Source organism: Plectrocnemia conspersa, unplaced genomic scaffold, assembly GCF_051122295.1.
Source record: "Plectrocnemia conspersa isolate PC_06_02 unplaced genomic scaffold, ASM5112229v1 ptg000012l, whole genome shotgun sequence".
Taxonomy (NCBI): Eukaryota; Metazoa; Arthropoda; class Insecta; order Trichoptera; family Polycentropodidae; genus Plectrocnemia; species Plectrocnemia conspersa.
In genome coordinates this window covers 22625763-22652395 of record NW_028277176.1, presented here as the reverse complement: position 1 = coordinate 22652395, position 26633 = coordinate 22625763, and the positions used below count along the sequence as shown (strand labels likewise).

General features: G+C 37.1%; 1 protein-coding gene across 4 annotated transcripts in view; it reads right to left on the bottom strand.

Annotated features, from left to right (window-relative positions):
- The window catches only part of LOC148228628 (max dimerization protein 3-like), a 182375-nt gene that overhangs the window by 16179 nt on the left and 139563 nt on the right, over positions 1 to 26633 (bottom strand). For 3 of the 4 annotated variants that reach the window (XM_088199003.1, XM_088199004.1, XM_088199005.1), the window contains exon 4: positions 8931 to 9279. In XM_088199003.1, the coding sequence (XP_088055129.1) occupies positions 8931 to 9279 (349 nt within the window). Of the gene's footprint in view, positions 1 to 1190; positions 5220 to 5422; positions 9280 to 26633 lie in introns of those variants that run through there. The other variant, XR_015811533.1, reaches the window with a different exon arrangement.

The window sequence follows — 26633 nt, the reverse complement described above, 5'->3', positions numbered from 1 at the left end:
TGTTCGCTTTTTATAGATATAACATTTTTTGAACTCTCTTTTTATGTTCTCTTCTTTCATACCCTTCTCTGCTTTTCTCTTATTTCATTCGACTATTGACAAAATAGCATTTTGTAATTCTTCTTGAATAGATTTTTTTTCTTAACAATATACAATTTTCTACTCCTTCTGATTAATGCGAAGAATTTAAATCTATATCCTTCGAAGATGTATTTGTGTGAATCCCTTTCACTCTAGAGCTAAACGGTTCGCAAAGAACTGACTCTACTTTAAATGCCTTTAAAACACACAATTGTTTTGATTTATATTTTAAGCTGAGGGATCAGTATAAACAATTTACAACACTTTACGCTACAACTGCATAGTCATAAAACCTAATTTTTTTTTTTTTGATATTTCATATTGTTCATTGCCATAAATTAGATAAGTCGGGACTGTCGGACAGAAAACACAAAAGAAATTTCTCCGTCGTACCCACTAACATAGCCGACGACCGGAACTATGCAACTATGGAACTATGAAAAAATTATACCTGATAGTAACCGCTCTAACTCGGGACTTCGGGCATAAACGCCAAATAAAAGCAAGACGTTAACCTTTACCGGACCGAGTTAAAGTTAATTTTGTTTCTGAAATATTTCAATTTTTTTTAATTTCGAGTATTAATCGAGTAATTTTCAAAATACTCGATTATTAAGTACTTGAAAAATAGACAAGTATACTCGAGTATCGAGTACTCGATTACTCGAATTGGAGACTCTGCTGTGGACCTTCAATGCATTTGATGAGCTTGGGATTGATTGCCTGCTCTCTTTTTCTACACCCAATGCGTGAAAATTTTCTGATTAATCTTTACATAGAGAACAATTCGTTATATTTTTTGACATGGACCATTAACCGTTTGAATTCCATAAGAACGCTGGACTTTATTTACGAACGACGACATGAATGCCGCTAGGATGCGGGTGTCCGTATTTTTTTTTAAATTATGAATTAATTTTGGGTACTTATTTGTAAAAATAAAATTTTATTTTGTTCCTATAATAGAAGTTCATACAAAAAAAATCACAAATATTTTTTTTAAATATATTCATAAAAATTGACAAAAATAAATTGTCGCCATACTTAGCACACATCGCCTAATTTCGCTTGGCACTAAAAGCGTTGAAAGCCTATCAACGCAATTCTTCTTTATTTTTTTGGACGAGTTCATCAGTGACAACGTATGGCCTTTTATCATAATGTACGTCACTTCTTTCTACTAGAAAATTCACACCACTTCGCCTGCCCATAGTCATATATAGAAAGAAATTTATTTTTCAAACATCCCTCGTATATAAAGAATGGAATATCGCCTTCGTACATCAATCCATATTCCATTATTCAAAGGGCTCGCCACGTAGCAGGCCGGATACTTTCGGCGGTCGACAAAGAAGACGTTTAAAATAAAGCCCTTTCCTTTGTCTCGCGATAAATATTGCCGGCCATCTTCCGCAAATCCCCCTTATTCAAACCGACAATTGAATTATGCTCTCTTTTCTTTGTTCCGATTTCGCCGTGTGCGCGTGTGCCGAGCGAGCGGGACGTAGCGAGAGGTTTTCCCGGCTGCCGGAAAAAAAGACCGAGGGTAAATAAAATAAATCCGAATTGTCATTCATGCGAACCGGGATTCGAATATATGTGCGCGCACGAAGACGCCAGTTTCGACGCACCCGGGGATACCGTCATAGTTCTTAGTAATAACAGTTTTTAGTTGTGCGAGAAAAAAAACCTTTTTAGTCAATAGAACGCTATTCACATAGCGAAAATCAGAACGGAAAAGTCTCAAAGGGTTCAACGTATAATACGTCGGTGATTTCGGACAAAGTTTAGCAATCAGTTTTTACGCTATAAATACAGGTATTGAAAATCAGCGACTATTGATAATGGAACACCACGCTGCACTATTTAAGACCATTAACTTCAAATTATTATGTCGACTAAAATATTACATAAAATGCGACATAAATACAATAAATTGTCATAACAAATCTTATGTCTGCGAATTGCGAACGAAAAAGGTAAACGTTTAATTAGACCTCGGGTAGGCTAATTATCGCGAACGGTCGTCCTACATACACATCGACAAAGAACAGAGCTATTTCTAATTAAAAGCGCAAATTATACGAAAGGGCTGATCTCGCATTATGGCCCGAATTAACACGGTCGTATCTCTGAGGGCATCGGACCGAAAAATACAATAAAATTCATCTATAACACAAATACACGAACGAGATGCGTTCGTATTGGAAAACTGGACACGTGCACGATTTGATTATATAAACGCTCACAAAGTGGCGGTGGGCGGATTGCGCCGTTCGAAGGACATGAAAAATTGCCAGCGAGTGAGAGACGTTCGCTCAGGTATTGCAGAGAGAAAAAAACAGGATACAAATACACGGGCAAATCACAATTTCGAGACTACAAGCTTCGAATCGAGTGAGATTTATTAAGGGCGGAAAGGTTTCTTAAACCAAATTTAAACGGACGATTAATCAAAACGCATCGTTAAGTAAGCTATTTATTTAAAGCGACAGTTTTCCCCGACTGATATTATTTTCCATTCTCTTTGCAAATACTTAGGTATGGGAGCGTGCGATGTTAATTAGAGATAATGGACGAGCTAGATATACCTATATATATATATAGGCTCGATTTATCGCGATTTTTGCCGAGAACAATAGATACATTCTACGACGGGGGCGTCGAGACAAAACGGCTCCTTTACAAAACGACAAGTGCTCGCACATAGTTCTCAATGCGGCTCGATGGCAGCCAGTAGTGGTAAGTGGTAAACTCGCCACGTATCCATCTAACCGCTACAACACGTGTAAATAGTTTGAAACGAGACTACTACTAATACTACTACTTCAGCGACGAGAACAAAGGACGGCGATGGTCCGTCGGATGCGAGAGGCCTCACAGATGTATACGAAGCGTAATTACGACGAGTAATGGTTATGATGTCATTACCGTTGTTTAATGCTAAACCGGCGGTTAGTCTGGCGACGAGTATTCGATGAACGAACATATAGTTCGTTCATCGAGGTGTTCGCGGAATTTCAGTTGCGGTGCGACATATCACCATTAGATGTTGGCATGTCGCACTACAACGTGCAAATACTCGCAGGGATGCGTATATAGGTGGGATCGCAGTGAGAAGACAACCTCATATACAATAATATATATCTACGAGTTATCGTAACATTTCAAAAAAAAAAATAATCAGCAAAAGAAGTCTAGATGTTATAAGGGATATCTGAAACGATTTTATTAAGCAAAGTAGTTCTTTTGTTTACGCACTCGCATATACAGGTGATTCAATTCGAGTTTCATGTGTTAGCAGTACTGTAAATCAGACAGCTGTCAAAAGTGTCAAATGTTAATTTGCAACAACACATTTACGACAACATCCACGCGCCAACTTCTCTCCCACTGTTCAGAGAAAATTTCTCGCCCATCATAGTCTGTCGCAATATGTAATATAATCTAATAAAATTCTCACTAGCTTCCACCTGCGTCTTACACCACTTAAAAATAGTTAAAACAAAGGTATACGACACAAGTATATAACAAATTATGGGCCCTACTCAAGTAAAAACTATTAAGTATGTTGGTCTGCGAAAAAATTCAATAGTCTAGAAACTATAATAGATACGAATCAGGCCAAAAATCATCCCAATAACCATGTATAATACTGCACCACTGAAGGAGAGCAGAATGGTTTTTATAAAATAAATGTATGGAATACTTTACGTTGAAGTTCAATCAATTATAATTGGCTCCTTAGACGATAGAAAAAAGGTTAGGCGGAATTTTGATATTCTCCCATTTGCTCAATCAGAAATTCACGTCAGATATGGCTAATTAACTAATCTTCCATATTTATCAGATCTAGCTCCATTAGACTTGCATCTATTTCCGAAGTTCAAAGACTAATCTCATAGCCGTTCATTTGCTCTTCGTCTATGTATATAAATGCACGTATGTATTATAAATATATATAGTACATTTAGTATGAAATTCACCTTCACACAATAAAATAAGTTATAAAGTGCGCCGAACTATATACATTTTCGGCACACACCCTAAAGGAAAAAAGGAAGATAAAAGAGAAAGCCCCGCTTAAATAACGCTCAGCGATTTGTATTGAAAACGCCGTTAACGCGTTTAACGGCGTCGTCGGCGAAATATGTATTTGTGTAACAGAAAAACGGAGCGGACCGAGGGAGTTTCGCTCCCGAATCACGTACCGACATTATACACCGAACGTCCTCCGAATGGCTAATGTCGCGCGCCCCGGGAAGCGAATAAGGGAGGACCGACGTCGCGTCGGGACCTTAACTCGGTCGAAAATAAAACGTTTTCCGAAATAAAAACAATATAATCCACCCGGCGCCCGTGTTATAAATACGCGAATCTGACGATGGACGGGATAGCGGGGCGGCTCCGTAGGGGTCGGGGGTGGCGTTAAACGGAGCGAAATTACACGTGCGCCATGTACATAATCTCGTCTTAAAATTTCGGATCGACCAGAGTCTAAAGCGCAATAAGGCGTTAGCTTTTAAGCCCGGCGTCGGTTGTTTACGATCGCTCGAAGGTGCTACGCGAAAATCCTGGGGAGGTAAGTACGTTCGCTGGGCGCACCAACATAAAGCGATAAGTTAGGTAGGTTGAGCAATATATAACAAAAAATGTTCACTAAATATATTTTTTAATATCGGATTAGCCGATCTTTATCGTAGCAAATAAGCGAGTTTCTATTGAATCACTACACAATTTAGCAGGGGGAGAGAAAGATATTTACCGACTATTATATTTTAAATAAAATTTACAAAAATATTCTCACTGTCCATTAATTGACCATTAAAGTTTATATTAAATAAACATAGCAATGTATATCTAATAATGCACATCTTCAGAACAATTTCACCATCAGTGGGTTAATTATGGATGGAGCGCGACCCCAAACCTTTTTCAACATGTGTGAAGAGTCCTCGTGAGGACTAAGACTAACAATATACCACCACTTCACAAACAACGACATATCATAAAAATGGGTTAAAATAAACTTATATAATATAAATACACCCGATGTTATTACAGAATCGGAATCGCAAAAGACGGATATAAAAAGAGTCTTCGAAAGCAAAAAATTCAATTTCTGAGCTTCATCAGCTCTTAGGCCGGTTTCACACGTGCCGGGTGGATTTGCCCGGCACCGGGCCGGCGCCGTGTAGTGGGGGATGGTGTTGTATGGGCTAGTACCTATCATTTCAGACGTGCCGGACAAATCTACCCGGCGCCGGCCCGACGCTGCCCATACAACACCACCCCCACTACACGGCGCCGGGCAAATCCATCCGGCACGTGTGAAACCGGCCTTAGAGAGTGTCATATACACAGGTATAAAATTAATAAAAAAAAATACTAGCCATTGATAAAGAGACCACAATAGGATAATATTAACTCGGAAATGAGTAATTTATCGAATTTCAGCAATTACAAATTATTTTTTTCATCATTATTTTTTATGCAGCTGCTTGTTTACCGGCTTTTAGCTTGACCACGACTTATACATAACTTAAAGATAATAATATAACAAAATAAACCCACAATGTGCGTTGATACCACGGGGCAAAATTTGACTACCTGCGTTGTTAAACTTTGTTAGTGCAATATTTATCTTGAAAGTAATAATTTAAAAATAATAGAATGAAAAGAGAATGAATAAAAAACGCTTGGCAGTTTTCGCATATATAAGACAAAATCATCTGGCATTAAAAGGGTTAAGTGAGATTGATAGATAAATATTGTGGTAATTGTACCTTGATATTTTTAGCGGAAAATGGCTACTACGATATGACAAGAAATTACCATATTTACAACAGCAATAATATTCCCATTTATTTTAAATTTCTATATCAATAACGAGATTAAATAAAAGGTTTTGTATACGTGAAAGAGGTTAAGCAGAAAACGACGAGGTGTTTAATTAAAATAAATTCAAGAATTCGAGAACTTTTCTGAGAACTAAAAAACGTTGGAACAAAAATATTACACCTAACTAACAAGTGTTTCATTTAACATACGATTTTTAAATACAAAATTCCGAAATATTATAAATATGTTCTTAACCTTGTGATGGTTATATATCATTATTTTTAAATAATAGTATTGTGGCGACCGTTTTTGACAGCAAGCCGTTTCTCAAAACAAGATAAAGCATTGCCGATAGATTTCAGTGCCCATATAAAAACTATTTCCTCCTCTAAATATCAGATATTACACATTCAAATTACATTCGGCACAGAGCACCCACGCCCTCGGGCCTGGCGCCGGGGCTTTGCCCTTGCCTCATGAGACAAGGGCAAACAATATCTTCTGAAGAATTATTCCTATCGGCGCGGCGCCCTCAGAGACAATCCTATAGAGCTACAACCGCGGAGAAAAGGCTCAGATTCTGTCTAGAATTAGCGCATTCTTACGTATCAATATTTTTATGATTTATATATAATTATAATGCAAATTTTTAAATCAATAAATGTTTTTTCAAATTAAAAAAGGCTGAATTGCGTCTGACAAAGCTCATCATAAGATCCAGAAAGTATATAGTACATAATTTTCATTCCCTGACAATAGAGACATTGTTAAAGCTAAAAAAAATGGGCAATGCTATCAAGAAAAGATAAATTGATACTCTAATTCTAATAAAGCTACACAGTTTTGAGATCATGATTCACATGTTACTTTCAAATTTCACCTTCATATAGCCAACGTTTTTCTCCCGTTGCGTTGGAAGAAAAACGTTGCGCAAATTATTAGAATTTATATTTCGTGTGATCAAAATCGACCACTTCGTATGAAACAACTTGCTATTTATTAGCCATTGGATCAGTGAAAGCGTTCCTATATATTCAAAGCTTCGTATTTCTGATCAAATACTTCGATTTCAAAAGATATCCTCAATCCGACTGTGGTCGACGTTTGCAATTAGTGTTGTAATCTATTCACTATTAAAACAGGCTTCTCGTTAAATAATTAATAGTATTATGTTATAGAAACGACGTAATATGTACTGCAAAACATTTTATTTTGCACGCGGTTGTGACTATAGAGTTAAAAATATGAGTTTTCTTGAAGCTAGCTTTCAGACCGTTCGATTCGCTGCGATGTTTACACTGCTGCTCAAGTAAATATTGGTGTTTTCGAAAATCGTTCGACTGTGTGATTACGAATACGGCGCTGCTTTAACATATTGATTTAATGGAGTTCAATGAAATTTGATGTAGTTTTAAGCTCGAAAGGGAGAATTAATTGCGCTATCATTACTGAGTTTGATACAAAGCAGTCGTAATTAGTACACGTGGTGAGACACGATATGGCATAGGGATGTTTAACCCTTTCCACGCGTACCAGTCGGAGCGGCAACCGCGCCTCTGATCGCGAGCGACGTAAAGGTCACGCTCTGCGAGTCGTACTACACAGATTTATCGCATCTAAGCGAGAGAATAATGTAAATAAAATAGCAGCCGAGATGAGAGATTGACGAGATTCCGAGAACAATCGCGTTGCGTTAATTGGACCGTTTACGTCTTAGGTATATGCGCGATTATATTCGCGTTCGAACTGGAATGAAAAAAAGAGTTTCCGTATCGGCCTTGGACGAGTCGATACAGAATAAACGCACAAAGAGAGAGCAAGGACCTGAGAGGCAGGAGAGAAGGCCGTTCGAGGTAGAGCTCCCGTAATTATGAGGCCTCTAATACCGAAAACGTGTCCACAAAAAGCCACCGGATGGAGTAAATGAAATTGTTGTTATACAACTCGGTTTTCTTACATCAAAGAAGCCACATAGTTAAAGACTTGGCATCGAGTAAAAACCCCAACAAATACAATTGGAGTACCGCGACAAAAGAGAGAAGATCGTAAAAGAAATCGACACACATTTGAGAAGTTTATGGGGATGGTTTTCCTTTGCTAACAAAAGTTTTGGCACGAGTATAAAACGTAAATTTACCGGTATTTGCATTGCATGTAGGTCAAATGAAAAGAAAGAGGTTACTAAGGTCACATGTACATGTACAAAATTGGCATTGAGGGTAAATTTGCACAGTAACTCACAGTCCATTTAAGTCGTAGCCTCTTTCTTCATCGTCTGAACTCTAGCATTGCATTAATCAATCATAATGCCTCACATGCAGTAGATAAATAATTAACCGTTCTAATGCCACGCGACACATACGGGGCTCAGTAGCTATGCGACCGTAATATCAAGATCACGTACGGGGGGGCACTTATAAAATCTGCTACTTACGTTATGAAATAATATTACAATACTATTTAGGTATATAGGTAGTCATCTATGGAGAAACCTTTACGATTGTTAGCGCTTGAATAGCTGTTTTAAAAATAATAATGTGCTTCTTTTCAACATCGCTATGGTTACCACTAGCCACTAACGTCTTTGTAATATATGAAACGTAATTTTTAATAGCAAATGATAATTGGTGTAAAACTCGATTAAGACTATTTTTAGGGGTGTCTCCGGATCGCACCTTTGTAATATGATAATTTTCGACCAAATTTCACGCGTTAGACGATGGGGTGACATGCAAAAAATGCCGAAATTATGTATTTTTCACTTTGTATAAAAATATTAGTTTGCTAATAAATCAAAAAATAATTCAATATTGTTTTGTTGTGACAATTTTAACACTTCTATATTTGTTATAAGAATCCTTGCAAGTCGTTAATACTTGACAGATATATTTTTTGAATTTTAAAAATAGCTGGTATTGGGGTCGTGTACTACGAAAGATACCGTGGCACAAAAACAATGAGATTTTTGAATGTGGAAAATAACAAATGGAATAGACACTGGTACTGACCGGACTCGGAGATGGAAGCCGGCTCGCTGTCGGGCAGGTCGCAACGGCTCGCCGTGCCACTGGAGGCCGACGCCGATGAGCACTCGGAGAGTGACCGACGCGAAAGCAAGTGGTCCGTGTGCGATAGCAACACCGAGGGCGTAGGCGGCGCCGGGGCCGTCTGCAGATGGTAATCCCTGTTCCTGAGGAGGCGGCGTGACGCCCCGTGGTCCCTGGTCCGCATGAGACGCGGCGCCGCCCCCGGATCCCTGGTCAGCTCCAACTGCTCCAGCCTCCGGCGGAGAAACCTCTGCTCGCGGGCCAACTGCTCCTTGTGCATGTTGTGCCTCTTTTCCCGCTCCTCCAGGTTCTGCAAGCGAAAAATGCAAATTATAACAAATATCACTTACAAATTAATACTGTATACTATAGATTGCTAATGTGGGAGTTTAAAGGGATGCACGCAATTATACCCAAAAGAAAGGCAATAATATATAAATGCAACAAAAGAATCCAATTACACTATCAATATTAACAATTAGTCGGGGCAGCAAAAAGTGGGCGAGCACTAAGCCCCACTCAGGCGGACCATGTGTATAATAAAAACAGATACACAGCGCCCAAATCAAGAACTTTAAATTTACTGATTTAGTACGAGCTCGAACCAATTTGAGCCGCTGAATATCCATAAATCAGCCGCTTCCCTCTTCACGTTAAGCCTGGTCAAGCTCGCTGTTACACCGCTTCGAAGACGACTAGATCCTTCAAACGCAGACAAGAATAAGAGGACTTAGTATTCATTAAAATAAATACACAGCTTTACGTGAATGTGACTCAAATTGCTGCACAAATAACTTTATATGGTTTCATAACTATAATCGAAACATGTGTATATCAAGATATAAATTCAGATCAATTGAAATATTTGTATAAGTACGAAAGTAAACTAAAATAAAAATTGTCGGAAAATTTCGTATCGCATTTTCTTCCATTAGTCGAGTTTCGTAAGTAACAGCGCGGCGCACTTATTTTGGCTTAGCGTAAAGTTAAAAATATTGGCTATTGGTCTCGACGCGAAGCAAAGTCCATCTGGACAGCGAAAGCTTTTACTGCGCAAACAAACCGACATAAATTTATGGTTTAGTATATAAAACTGGAAAAAATGAGCGCATCCGTCGATATCGGGATTAAACAGGTACTTTTTTGCTACCGTTACCGGTTTTCCAATACATACCATAAAATCGAGAAACGATTTTTCGATTACTCTATAAAAATAAAGCATTTCCGCAAAAAAAGAAAATGCTATTCGGAGAGTTTCATCGAAACTATTCCTATGTCATTTCCGGAAAAAAATCACATCGAACGAGTTTCGCGACGTCTCTTTTCTTTTGACACAAAAGAAAAGCGAACAAAACCATAGCAGAAATAAGAGATAAAGAAGCGTCTAATAGCGAACTCGAAATCGCGGATTTAACAAAACCAGGCAGTTTTAATTTACGATTCATTAAGAAGCGATTGCAGTAAAGCGAATCAATAATATATACATATATGTATCTATTTTACGAGACATTAATCTTCACGCGAATAAGCGGAACGGATTCGCAATGATATTATACAGATTTTACAGTCAACGGTTTAAATTAATTGTATTCGGATCGTATTAATCCTGTATACGTGTTTATCAATGATTGAAAACGAATTGCGGACAACCGTATCTTACATTGTAATAAATAAATCAATCTAGAGTCGGAAGAGGCTCCACCGACTTGAAAATAAATAACGATGCGTCGCAATAAATACATCAAACACGACACAATTAGAAGAATGCCGAAGCGGCAGAAAAACGGTGGATGTTCAAATAGAAGATCAAAGATATTGTACAATATCAACAAGCGCTGTGTACGCAGTGAGATGTTTTGATAAACACTGACGGAAGGGAGGCACACCCCTTCGCGCTTCAAATGGCCATTTATCAAGATGGAAATAGAACTTTCGGTAGATGTACAGCCTTCACCGCTAATCCGGCTCGAGACGACGGTAGTCGTTGTTAGACAGTTCTCCCGAGACAGTCGATCTTCTATAGATAATGTAGGATTCACGGCGAGATTTTGAATTTTTACAAGAGCTTGACATAATCTGCTGATATAGTGATAATATAAAACGGTAAGTCCGCACACCTTAACGTATATTACGCCTATTCAAATACAAAGTTAACAATAACGCGCCGCAGAGTTTGCGGCAAAGTTTCCGGCGTCGGCTAATGGGCGAGAACACTCTGGAATCAGGATATTATTCGCACCTGGCGACGCCGACTTGATAAACAAAACGCCCAACTTCCTTTTATAGCGCGCGGGTAAACGGGCGTACCGCACGCGCTAACATCTGCGACACGAGATGAACCCGAGATAATATCCGCAGATACCCGGGTCCGAGATTCGAGTGTCGTAGGAAGACACAGGCGGCGAACGGGAACGGGGAAACGAGTGGCCATTACCGGGATGGCAGTTCCCCGGTCGGTTCCCCTCGATAGACGAGGAGAAACGAGAGCGAGGATGAGACTTTCTAGGGAACAATACGCGTGTAGACAATAATAACGTACGAAACGACTATCGCGAGACCTGCCCGTCAACCGCGCCACTATCTCCGAGACTTCATACGTTTATACGTTTGCAGGCGAGTGTATGTATATAATAATATAAAGGCGTGTCTCGTATTTGAAAACTTGTGATATAACAGCTACGGTGTAGCTATGCTAACCAACTCAATCGATCTTCATTTTCAGATACATACATATACGCTGTAATTTTACTTCATTAAGATCAGGCATGCGCAAGTTCTTATGAAAAGACGTCCAGATTTGGCTAGACTTACTAAATTTGTTTCAGTCACGTTAATCGTGAACAAAATATTATTTTCGCCATCAATATATAAGTACAACGATTGCGTTTAGAAAGGCTTGGCCTCGAATGATAAAGTAGAGCTAATCACTAACGCGATTGGCTCTTAATTTGCCTTATCCCCATTTGTCCAAGATTTTTCGAAGGATTACTGTAAAATCCAATCACTTATCGCTAAAGATACGTGATAAAATAAAACACAAAAATGCCACAATTTTATTGCTTTTGACGTAGATTTGTGACTTCTGAGAAGAGATAATTGTTTTATGCGCTTTCCTATTGGGCAAAATTCGGATTAGATGTGTTTTATTCAACTCTCACTCGTAATATTGTTATAAAAAGTCTTAATATAAACGCTTGCGATGGCACGATTTTATTGCTTTTGATCTGGACTAAACAGGAACCACTTTGAATTTGTCAAAAATAAACGTCCGATAAAATTAGACAGCGTGTTTGCAGTTTTACTTGGTACAGTACCTGCAAATGAACAAAAAGCATATTTGGTGTCATGTATATTTCAGACACAGTTAATGCTACTACGTGTACTGAAACAATAGTCGACACTCTTAAATATTATGATATTTCATATTGTAACATTGTAAGTTTTGTTTCATATTCAGCACCATATACGATTGCTTGCTATAAGTCTCAATGTGTAATTGGGAATAAAATGCTACATTTTATAATAATTTAAACTGTACCGTACCCATGAATTGCAAATATATAAGAAATTGTTTTGAAATTGAACTTTTTAAGTTCTAATTTATGACTAAGCGTCATTATGCTAAATTTTATAAAAATAAATGCTAAAAACGTGTACCTCTACTCATCAATCGAACACGAATCACTTCTGAACTCGCTTACAATTGATCACGACAAAACTCTCCAGACTAGCAAATATTAGGAGACAAGGACCAGAGCGATTCGATTTTCACAACAGCGATATAAATTATATATTTATTTGTGTGTGCAACAGACTGCAAAAGTCACACAACTCGGCTTCTAAATGTCTTAATCCGTCAATGGCTTTTATATTTATATTTGTAAATAAGATTTTATGAAACCGAAAGCATCTCATACGAAGGCGTCATTTTAACTAGATGACAAAGCGGCGAGTGAAGTGGGCGAAACATTTTTAACATTTCAGCATTTTCCGGGGAGAGGGGGGGGGGGCAAAAAATGGCCAGTCAATGGTGGTTACATTAAATTTAGACACGCATTTTTCTGGTAAAATTCAAGGGCAAATGTCACAAATGCCAAATAGAATCCACGTCAAAAGCAATAAAATCATGCCGTCACCGTCGCAGTGGAAACGCTCGGTTATCTAGCGTTCATATTAAAACTTTGTATAACAATATTATGACTTACAATAAGTGAGAATCGAATGAAACATATCTAGACCGAATTTTAACCAATAAGGAGAGCGCAAAAAACAATTATCCCTTCTCAGAAGTGAAAAATCCTCGTCAAAAGCAATAAAATCATGTCGACACCGACGGCGCAAGTTGGCCAGTCAGTGATCGTTTTTAAATATTTCGATGTTTTATAGCATTAAATGACATTAATTTTTTTGGGCAAATTTAAGGGGGGGTAAATGCCCCACCTGTCCCCCCCCCCCAAATGACGTTCCTAGCTGTGTCTGGGGAAGCAAATAGTTTTCCTGCACGGAAAATTGTTGAGATCTAACGAATCCCCTATTTTATAGGACATCTCGTTGGCATGGGTGAGACGTCAACGATCCCATGCGAATGGAGGTACTCAAAAGAGACCTGATCGAGGAGCAGTCTAATACATACATTATTGTGAACCTTTCAAGTTAAGCGAGGGAGAGTGTGATGTATGTATTTCTACGTGTGTATTATATACATGTAACATTCGTTATGAGCTGCCAATTGTCAAGTATAAAGACATTGCTTCATTATGATAAAAGAATCTGTCATAACTAGAACAGTCCGTAAATATACGAATAGTCGAAAAAATATATTGCAAACCCGAATTTTCCAACATGACACTTCACTTCAATTATGTGAATTTATCTACCTCCCCTCGTTTATACGAGTATCGCTGCGGATCGACCCTTATTGCGTAAAATTTTCTTCAGCATAATGGGCAAAATTTCGAGATTGATCAGAGTGGTATCCAAGCCGACAAACACACACAGATACACAAAACTTTTGTCTTTCACCGTCGCCGGTCAGATAGTAGAAGAAAATGTCAACGGTTAAGGCGCCGCCCGTCGACAATAAACAACAACTTCGACACGACCCACCACCCGCCGCCGAAACAAAGCGCTGCCTCGTCTTCTTTGTGTTCGTTCTCTATCTCAAAGGGAGTTTTGTAACGCCTCAAAAGTTCCGCGACTGTGGAGAGACGAGGTGTTCGTCGAGTCGCTCGGCGAACTCGCATTATTGGATTGTCAAAGGTTGGCAGGCAGCGAATGCCGTGAATTCCTCTTCTGGCCGGCGACTTTATGGGCGCGTTCGAGGGGAAGAACGCAATCGTTCGAATTAGACACACTAGTGTGACACGGCCGAATCGTCGAACCGCAAATTACGCGTTAAACGGAGATCAAAGGGCCGACGAGAGTTTGGAATACTTTCATCAAACCCTCCCGCCTATTTGTGACCGGCACCTACGAACTCGTGAAGATTGAAACGAGGGCATCTAGCATACAGAGCACCTTAAACCGGTCGAACTTCTCGACCATCAATCACCACAGGCCTATGTATATTAACAATGCGCATCGATTAATTAACATCGCCGAGGGGGAAATTTTCGACGCTCTCACACGCGCGCAGAGCAAAACGTCGAAATTAACATCGGCGAGATGTAGTATCGGGTTGTGACGGTCGACGTACGAAGCGGGCGATAAGAAGCGATCATCAGTCAAACGGAGGGCAGCCAGGCCAGCCAGCCACCGGCGAGCGGATCAGGCCGAGAGTGGTCATCCATCATTCGGTTGTATACACACCGCTATATATAATAAGGAAGAAGGAGGAGTTCTACACCTCACACTTCCAGACGATCACCCCGACCCGGAGCCGATGAATATTTATAGGGCCGCTATCGACCGTTACATCGAAAAACGCTCCTTCCTCTCGGTTAAGCGGTCCGGGCGGTGGAAAATCGCACCGGGAACCATTATAAAAAGGATAGACAGACGAGGCGTCAACGTGACAATATAACCTATGTGCAAACATCGGTCCGAGCGCACAGAGTAAATACATTTTTGTGCGCAAACAACTCGCGCTTCGTATGAACGTGCACGCTACGTGCTTAACTAAAGGCGATTTTTCCGATGCGAGCATATGATGGTACCAGAATAAATGCACTTTCAAGACCAGTAGTCCCAAATACATATTTCAGATTATATTAATAATCAAATAATATATGACTGACGCTGTTACAGTAAAAATACATTTTCACTGGTAATTCAGTACAATCATATACATAAATATTTTACTACTGATGAAAATATAATTTCACTGACGGGTCCTATTGAAATTATATGCTGCTCTAAGCTGTCATTTGTCAGACGTGAAACGTCCATTGCATGCTTTAAAAAAACATGTGCATGTCCATTAAAATATTTAGTCCGAGTTATTGCAGTCAATTTATTATCAGAATAGTCAATTTATTATAGTACACTAATTTTCAATAAAAATGGTGTTTCTACTTTTCCGAACCAATAAATGAGCAATACAATTTTACCGATGTATTTTAAAATTTAAATAATAAAAATAATGAATTTCGTTTCAAAAAAAATCACATATTTTGAATATTTTTCTAATACGGAAATACTGAGACTAATCGATATGCAGTTCAATGCCTTAGTAATGAAATTTTGCGAAGATACAACGTAAAAAAAAGTGTAAAAAAATCTAATAAAATGTAAAAAATATATGCCAGTTTTTTTTATTTTTTATATTTTATTAGAATTTTTATATGAATTAAATGTTTTTGTGGAAAAAAAATATGTGAATTCAATGTAAAAAAAAACACAATTTTTAAACACTTTTTCCTCATTAAAATCCAACTGCTAGAGTACGCTCGGGATAAGGATGCCGGTTCGTTATTGTGTGCGTGTACATGTATATGAGAGGGAGAAGCGATGTAGCGTGTACTTCGTTGTCTCGCTTTCTCTTTTAAGGACAGTCGCTGATTCGTCAACGCTGGTATTCGGCATTAAAGTGCAGTGTGCCACAGAAGTTCGACATTCTCTAGTGATTTCATTTAAATAATTTTGTGTTAATATTGGTTTAAGACCCAGATATGCCCACTGTCCTATGGGTAGGTCACTAAACTCGTGCCACTGTTTTTTATTTATAAATGAAATTTTAAGAGAACAAAATTTCTTGGGCATATCTGGGTTAATTGATATCAAGGCTTCAATATACACTGTAAGTTATTCGTTCTCTTACCCGTGGATTAAAATATTTTAATTATTTTTCCATTAATCCGTACGTTGTTGGTTTTTTTACACTATTCTCTGTAAGGCTTAAAAATGTTATTATTCTTATCGTTGCGCCAATGATAATTTTTAAATTTATGCAATGAATTCTAATGATTTAATAGAGTCATCGAGCCATTAAACAATCTGCGAATAATTTTTTTCACCATTTTATATCTTTTTGCTTTTCAAGATTATCTAAGGACTTCATTATTTTTTTGACTAGTGAAAGATTTTGAATTTTGCAAATATTTAATTAATGACATCAATGTCTGGTTTCTTCGATTATATAATATATTTTTAATTGTCCGTTGAAATTTCCAACTTAGCTCAGATGTATGTATGTTAAATAAACATATATTTTCTTTTAAAATAAAAAAATTAAATATTCTGAGCGAAATTGTTTTGAGCCACACAGTTCACGCACACAATAACAAACCGGAATCCTTATCCCGAGCGTACTCTAAATGGTTAAGGACATAATGTTCAAACCCAAACCTATTCTAAAGAAATTTACTAAGCCCAACTTCACCGAATGAAAGTTCTAAAACCAAATATTATTTTTCAAATTTCATTATGTCAAATTGAGTTTGGTTAATTAATTTAGGTTTGGGTTTGAACATCAAATGATCGTTTCGCAAATGTCAAATTGCGTTTCAACGACAGTATGTTAAAATGACGCGAACGTATATAAGTGTAACAATACAATTTCACTGATTATAAATCAATTATTTGATACATTTTCACTGGCCTAATTAGTGAAATTATATTTATATTAGTAAAATAATAATATTACTGTTAACTACACATTCACTGTACAACATGCATGTTACAGTGAATGTATATTTTTACTGAAAATTGCATATATGTATGTAACATATATACAGAAAGGTCCAATTCTACAAATAGTTTCCTATGTTGGCAGCACCATAAATCAGACAGCTGTCAATAATCACACGTATTCAAAGTATCAAATGTTATTTTAAGACCCAATTAAGACCCAGAATTGTCGATTCGTCGGAGTTCGCAGCGTTTAGGCTTTACTTAATTAATGCCGCCTAGTTTTGTGGCCAATTAAATTGGCACAGAATTTGTTGCAGCCGATTTTAATGTTCGAACTGACGTATCTTTGATTTAAAAGTTCTCTTAAGCATAATCATCAAGAGTTCGTAGCTAGAAGGAAGTTATTTTAGACATCGTGTATATTGAAGATAATACGAATAGCCCACATTATAGTATAGTCAAGCTACCAGGAAATGCAGCTACAATTGAAAAGGCACGACTGCGACCTTTTATCTGGCCAGATGAAGCGTACCAGTCGGTCATCGATGTCGAGTTCGATGCCGCGGCGGGACTGTTTGTAAATAGATGGGCAGCAGCGAGTATAAGAACACGCTACACCCGAGGCTAGACGTGATCCTCCAGAGGCTCACGACTTCGCCGGAGCAAAGGCGAAAGGGCATCACTACTCACTATCCACCCGTAGCCGAGGGGAGGAAGAGAGAGACTCGACGAAAACGAACGAGGGCAAAGGTGAGATAATTGAATTCTGTCGGCCCGAAAGAGATCCAGAGCGGAATTCTTCCGACCATTGTTGTCCGAGGCGAAATTATTTTTAATTAATCCGCCGGTTACGTGCTATTATTCCGGACGGAATACATAATAATGCGTATTTTTAGACGCGCGGAAAACAGTTAGCATCGCACCGCTCGTTAGACCTGTCGCCGGTGAGTTAACCGTAATTTCCTATTTAGCGAAAAATATGTATATAGAGGCAAAAATGAAAACGCGGCCGCGTTTAAGGAATAATGCAGTACCGTAATACGATTCGCCGTTCGAAACGGTGCGTATACACAGACGCGTGTAATTAGCATAAAATGAGATCATTTTCGAGTGAATATGACGAGTATATTTGAACTGTTCTCGGTTATCACGAGTTGAGTTATTGAAACGCGATAAGGCGCACATATAGCTGAATATGTACGGGTAAATAAAAATATTTAATTGGATGTTTATTTAATGTCTTGCAGTACTCAAATATCAAACATCGTTAACATTTAAACATGTTAACAAGCAAAGCAGTATTCAAATAAACTGTTGATACGAATATTATAAAAGTAAGGGTTTCGATTTCACCAATAACCATATTATTTGATCAATTATAATTATATTGTCCCATTTTAATTATTGTGCAACAATATTAGATATGTTTAATAAATAATAAATTAGATAAAATGATGTTGCAAAAATTACAAAATAATGCAATGAGAGCAGTTTTAAATAAACATAGATTTACTAGTTGCGGAAGTGTGGTCGATAGATAGGAATGGTTGAATGTTCAAGAAATATTGAAGATCAATGTTTTAGTATTTATACACAAGTTAGAAAATAATATGTTACAAAAGTACTTAATATTAAATAAAGATGTACATAGATTTAATACAAAAAATAAGCAATTTAAAAATAATAGTGAATTTGTATATTAATATTCCTAGGACAATCCACAAAAATAAAAAAGGTAGCAGGAATAAAGAAACATGTTCGTGAATATCAGTATTTTTTATAGTCTGCTCATGTTTATGTGTATATTTTGATTAAATTTGTTTAGTGTATAAACAATTAGCTGTATTAGCTAAATAAATTAATAAAATAAATAAATACCTCAATCTGTGCTTTATAATTATTTATTTAGTAACAGCTTAATTAGCCATGAATAGTTATAAACCAATTTGAAATATACAGATACAAAAATTAAACGAACAATAAATTAAAATTTATTTCCAATTAGACAGCTCGCGTCCCTATACGAAAAATTTAAAACCCCTAAATATAAGAATTTAGACCCCCAAATAACACGGTATATTGTGGACGTGTTATGTATTTGGGAGCCCGAGCCAAAGGGAGGATATCCCACCATACGCGCCTGATTCGTACGTACGTAATGCAAAAAAATGTATGAACACTTTCTAGTCCCCCAAATAGCACGTTCCCAATTTACCGTGTTATTGGGGGGTCTACTGTACGTTATTTATACCGTTTATTGTATTTCGCATTAATGTGCAAGATCATAAACGCATGAGCGTGTTCTTAAGATAAACGTACTTTTTATCGCACTAGGACGATGACGACGACAAATACACTCAATTCACATTTTGCATTTTTTTTATGAAATTACAAAATCCATTGTATGACTTATCGCCATTGAGGGTTTTTGACTGACAAAAGCGCGAATCGTATTTTAAATGCCTCGACTCGACAGACGCACAAAAAACACTCACGCGGAGGTTGGGTACGGCAATAGAATTATCCGACGCTGACAAAGGACTTAACATCCATTTCGCTGAAAATATAAGGCAATCAAGCAGAATTTATGGTTCACGTGGCCGTCCGGACATTTTTCACCGCCATCAATCATGGCGTCCGATTGTGTCCCCGTTCGGGGCGCGACGTACATTTTATATTGTATTTTGTATTATTACAGCAAAGTGGGGTTGAGCGTCGATGCCGAAGAGGAGCGACAAAAGACGCTACGCGGCATATAAACCATAGCGACTAGGTAGGCACTGGAGATTAATTAAATTTCGGCGTTATTTATAACGAATTTTATCATATGCATATTCATGCGACAACAACCGAGAAGCTGCGGTGAAAAATAAACATTATTATTAAATAAAATTGATTTATAACTATGCTTTTCCTCCGAGCTGAAAACATATGGATACTATATAGTTTGTAGTTATATACGCACCACACAATATGTATTTATATATTTAAAATCCCAATCAATATAATTTGATAAGTGCAAGTAAATTTGGCAATAGAGCTAATTAGTCGTTGAACGAATTTCTAATTAGGAACATATTGTTTATCGCATTTCAAAGGCTTTGACGGCAATATCATATTAGCTATTTTAATTTGACTTTGTAGCGAACGCAACCTCATTAGTCGAGGGTCACTTTTCCACGCGTTTCGGGTCATAAGACTAATTTTGGCATCGCGTCGGTGATTAATCGCCGCGATGCGCGAAATTTACTCCCCATAGCCGGATTTGGGAAAAGTTCGGCGGAGAAAGTTTACGAGTGGAAAACCCGAAAAGCGCCACTTTTCCCGGTCCCTCGTAAAAATCGACGAGAGATAATAATAAAAAAAGAAGAACGCACATTATGTATATAGATAGAAGATGATATCTATCGACCCGTTCGAAATCACCGGACGATTTGCATCGCATTTGTAAAAGTCGCGTCGTATATCAAGTTTTTTCTGAAAAATAAAAGCATCCACACACACGCGCGTTCAGTTAGGAGGTAATGGACCGTCGTATAAAAATACTTTTTACGTTTTACATAATAAAGTCGGTCTTTCTTTCCGCGTGCGTAATTTCAACTTTAAGTGCAATAAAAAATGTAAAGTACGTACGCAATAAGAGTTGAAATATTTATTCCACTTCGGCAACCGCTGTGTTAGTGTGCCGGTGCGATTCGGTTTTATTGTAATAGCAGAAAACGATCGTGTTATAAAAATAAGGCCGACTTTATCTCTGTATGCTTTATTGTTATAAGCTCGCAGACTGAAGACTAGGAAAGTATGATATGAAATAAAATCTTATCTATATTTGTGGACCTGGGTGTGTGTAACTTTTATGACCAGCGTAGGCGTCAGGGGAGAAAGTCCGAATTTTATCTGTAACCCAATTATTATATCACTGCGTTAGCAGGCAAAAACGTCCACAATTTACCACAAATCTATTCGAATATTTTATATAACATTTTACTATAGTACTGTTAGATGTAGCACACGCCGTTATTATGAGTTTAAGTATGAACCTAAATAACGAGCAATACAGCGTAAATCTGCAAGGTTTCGTGGCGGAGTGTACTTATATGAAGATACACCAGGGTTTGAGCAAATAGCGTTGAAACCGTGAAATATTTTGATTAATATTTCTAAAACCGTTTTCAAAAACTCGTTCTGAATGAGTGTCAAATAAATAAATTAATTACATCTACAACTCTTTTTTTATACAGTGAATATGTTCCACAAAAAACCGTGTAAAAAAGTGATAGAATACATAGAAAAATTTAAGATTGGTTCCCTGATTTTAAAAAACCGTGTTATTAGAAAAAATAACAATGATAGTATAGAAAATTGTGTAAAAAAAGGTAATCATAAAAAGCAAATAAATAAATTCTAAAAATATTTTTATTAAAATATACTTTAAAGTAGATGACGGCGTATGACTTTTGCAGCCAGTTAGAAGCCGGACAATTTATTGTATAAAACATATCATTTATCGGGATACGTATACAATAATAAAAATGTTAGTATCGGGCGACGATGTAACATGAGTTTAATTGGCGTGCGATTGGTGATGAGTAATTGTTTTTTATAATGGTCATTCCAGGAAGTTTGTACGAATGAGAGATAAGGTAAAATGAGAGCCAATCGCGTAATAATTAGTTTTACTTCCAAACCTTCGCTTTAGGGAAAGCTTGCATAAGGCCCCCACGTTGAGTGCTTGTCCAATAATTACAAAAACGATGCTTTAATATTTTTTAAGACGTCTAAAGCTTATGAAACAAATGAAGAATATGACGTAGCTATTTGAAAACAGTTATAATAAACTAATAATTCCGCACATACTGTGCAATTTCATGACGTATGAGAGTTTCAATCAAAATATTTTGTACTTTATAGTTAAATTTCGGTACTGTATTAGCTGTAAAAAAATAAGAGGTTTTTATGCTTTATGTATTTTTTAAGGACAGTCTAGGGTTGTTTTATCTCGATCACAGAAAGATCGGCAACTTCGGGAGCAATCAATCGATGATAATACACACAGTCGCATATATAATACATATATAATATATTGTATTCACTAGAAGTTACTTTCGCGGTATTCGGTAATAGAATACTGTCGGGTTTGTATTCTTTAGTAGTGGCAAAACCAGCTCCCCCATCAAAAATAAGACATTACCACAAAAGAATGACCCTTGGCAAAAAAGGTAGGGCGAGGGTCAAAATAATTACAAAGTTGATGAAACGAAGGAAACGTCTAAAGAAAGCTTTCTTCGCTGCAAGAAAATTTATTTATTTATTATAAATATTGCATTGAAACATGACACGCGTTAACCTAATGCATTACAGCGGGGATAACAAAATAAAAAACTATTGAGTAAGTACTGAGACACTATCTTATTAATTATTAACTATTATTGTAGTTTGCAATACAATCAATACATGTTATTATGCACGACCAGGCTTAATTTTATTTAAGATATTCATACGATAGATTAGGAAATCTAGGAAAACCTGATCTACGATGATCAGTCGAAATTATAATTATATAATAGTCACTTACTTCGAGCTTTAAGACACGATAATATAAATTGTAAAACACTATGGTATATACGGGATTTGAACCCAGGTCTTTCAAGCTATGCCAACATGAGTAACCACGTTTTGCTGAAGAAGACACTTAATATCAAACTATGCAATATAGTTTGATACGTAATTCCTTCTTTAATTCGAGAATCGAATAATGTGTAAAAAGAATAAGAATTTTCATCTTAAATAATCCACTCTGTGTTATTGTTGCACAGTTCTGTTAACACATACGTTTTTATCAGCTTCTTTCGGGTCGAATTTGTAAGCGCAACGTGACGAAAGTGCATACATAATAAATTCGGCCTTTCAGAATTTCGTCTGCATAAAACTGCATTAAGAAATTCGGTTGCGAGCTAGCGTTAAAATTTTAAACGATTCCCCGCGATAAAAGACGAAAACAAGCGAAATTCTTCTCGCGCCCCCGCTGGAAACGAGCCAAGTTTCGCAAAGTTTCCAAACGGTACTTAGCCGACCGAAGTTGATTCAGCATATTCATATAATTTAATTTGGGCGGAAAAGTGTCGAGAGAAAAATAAGAATGAAACAACCGAGCGGCGATAAATTCGAGAAAAATTACTTCGATCGTTATCGTTACGGAGTAGGCCGTTATTCAAATCGAAACGTCGTAACTTTCGGGCGAGGAGGTAATACGAATCGGGCCGCGTTATAACCGACCGAGAGGGAGAGGAGTGTCGTTTTTATACGTAAGTTAAGAGTATAATGTTATGTTTACGACCGCCATAAAACACAGCGGCCATACCTGTTAGTGCCACCGTAAACCTGTAAGTGGTTCATGCAAAATTTACCCCGGCGCCCGCGTCGTCTTGACAATTATCGCATCGTTGACGAGTCGAAAAGTAAACGCGATCACGCGATTAAAGTGACCAAACGAGCGACAATTAATTGCGTGTCTTCCCGTATGAAGCGTCCATTAATAAAAAGGCCCCCCCCAGACCCTCGCCCGAGGGTTGGGAAAATAAATAGAAGACGCATAAAATTGTTCAACTCTGAAGGGGGTGATAACGCGACGAGTGAAAAATTAAAAAAAAAATCGGACCGAAAAACAAAATAAAAGAGAGAAAGAGGCGAGCAATATCATAATTAATCCTTCACTCCCGTTGCGTAATATCTTCGCGTAGAACCGGGTACGGTTTTATCGTTTGAGCCGGGTTTCGCGTATTAATAATAATCATACTTAGACACGCATCGCGCTGAAGGTGCCCAGGGAGGAGGGTTTGCTAACCATTCATAATGTAAAGCCTGGGTACGCATATATGTATATATATATATATATACGTAAACGTACACTTTGTACAAGGCGCAGTAAAGATGAGGGGGTTCAAACGTTATTATTTTAATGTAATTTAACATGATATTATATTTTTGGTTTTAACTTGCTATCTTTGCAAACTTCAAATGAAAGCCCGTCAAGTCGTATTCTTAAATATTTAGGTCTTTTCAGACACAAGACATTGTAATGGACCGAACTGAGAAGAAAGGTCCTTTTAAAACCATTTACTTATCTATCAAACTATGCACTTTGAGACCATGTTTTTTTACCAATTTTTTTTAACTTAGCTTGGCTAAATTTATATAAATATATTAATAAAAATTATTACAAAATATTTGTGACCTTTAATTATTACATTATTCAATAAATTAATATTTATATGAATATGTGTGTTACAACAAATATATGCTAAAAAATAATGGGATTCCAACATCCCCCGCTTCGTTCGGTCAGATATAAAAATAACTGTGATTGAGTAAAAATAGCAAAATTTAGCACTACGCCTATAAGTACACATACACACATTAAAAATATCAGTTTGGTGTTAAAATATATTCAAGCACTTCATTTGTAAGACACAAAATTTGTTATAATTAGCGCTTCTAAGAAAATTTCAAATAAAAAATATATGTAATATTCAGTATATATTTATTATTATATGTACTTTTTACTGATATTATTTACAAAGATTTGGGTCAATATTTATGCACGTAAATTATATTAGATTAATTATATTAGATAATATAATTTATCACTAATTTATTCAAAATTATTATATAAGATAATATTATCATTCTGACTAAAATATGTAATGCATGTTTATTCAACGATCGCTTTTCATCACATGATATTTTCCCTCGTATTTTTCGAAAAAATACAACATCTTATCGCATGATTTATAATTCATTTACATGAAAACATTGACTTTTGCCGGCGAACGAATCTTTATCAAGCACTTAAGAATATGATAATTACTCAATAAGCCTTGCTATTAATATTTTTCTGATGAACTGCTTATCTCCGAATAAGTTGAAACGAAATATTTGCTGATCGTAATCCCTACTCAGTAATAAAACTCGAAATTTTGATCAGAAATATCAGTCCCTTTTCTCACTACCTGCTCTGTATGCAGTTGTGAATTTGGCGAATTTAAACTACTATTTTATTTTATTTTATTTTATTTAATTAAAAGTAAAAAATATGTCATGGTAATTCTCGAATAAATGAGAAATCGTCATTTTGCATTTTTTCGAAAAACTCTCTATAAATTATTTTTGAGAAGAAATACTGACTATATATAATAAATAAAAGCATTATGGTTGAAGTTGGCTTTTGATATTTGTAAATCGGTCGATAATGTTGGTATTATAGAGTTAACCCATTTAAATTCTGCAAATATCATTTTTTAACGTGTTACGATGTCACGACTAGACCACATATATGGTTGTTAGGACCAAAAATATTCACAGACCCGAATAGTCTTTTTAACAGTCACATTTTAATTATTTTGACCTGCAGCCAAAAAAGGTTGCCGAGATCTGGTATATATCATAGATTCTTACATGCTACACCTTAACACTAACTGCTGGTAGAAAATGTATTTTTTTTGCCATTACTTTAAAAACATAAAATAAATTATAAAGTATTCTGCTGACTAGTAGATATTATAATCATCACCATGGCTTTTGCAAAATTAAATATATCTTAGCACATTATTGCATATAATACAATGAATTTATTGACGTGCTATTTGGATGCGTGTAGTTGGGAGACTAGAAAATACTCATACACTTTTTGCAATACGTACGTATGAATCAGGCGCTTGTGGTGAGATATTCTCCCTTTGGTTCGCTCACACAAAAAGTAACTGGAGGGTCTACTGTATATGTTTCAGGGTCGCCATCTTGTCATTTTTAGTTGGAGTTCTAATTTGCGTAACATCATGTATTTACTATCAAACAAAAATGTCGTTCATTGTATTTGATGTTCTACTGTCGTTTCTTGTATCAACCTCGCCTCCACCTCTGCCACCAAAATTATGGCATATATAAATTTGACTTATAGTCTGAAGCGAACCTTAGTAGCAACTAGACACGCGCTATTATAATACGATATAAAATTCAAATTCGCCCCGCTTCAAGCGAGAGATAACGCAGAGCGCGTTAATTGATATTTCGACGGGCGCGCGACGCTAATTGGGCGCGATATACGCGCGCGTGCCGTGCGCGCCCCACATGCGAAACGAGAAACGGAGGAACACCCACCCGAGGCGAAAATTAAAAACAAAGCGCGCCGCCGACAAACGGCGAAACAAGTTACACAATAAAGCGACGAGAGCGCAGGGCCAGCATTTCAATCGGTCGCCCAGGCTAATCCCGGGCGCGCATACGAAACGGGAGGGCGACCGGCTTTAGCGGGGCGACGCGTGTCGGGACGGTCTCGGATAAATCGGGCGTTTGGCGCACATTCCGCTTTATTAACGAACACAACATCTAGGCTGACTCACCCTAATTTCTCAAAGGGGTTACAAACCGGTCCTGGCCGAGATCGTTAAGCGGCGGTCGGCCGGTTGGCTTAAATTTGGACGCCCGGGTTGAGATTAAAACAAAGGGTGGACGGTGGCGGTAGTTCAAGTCTAGAGCGCGTAAAACTTAGTCATTAATCATTATGAACTTGAACAGCCCAACAAGAGAGACAGTCAG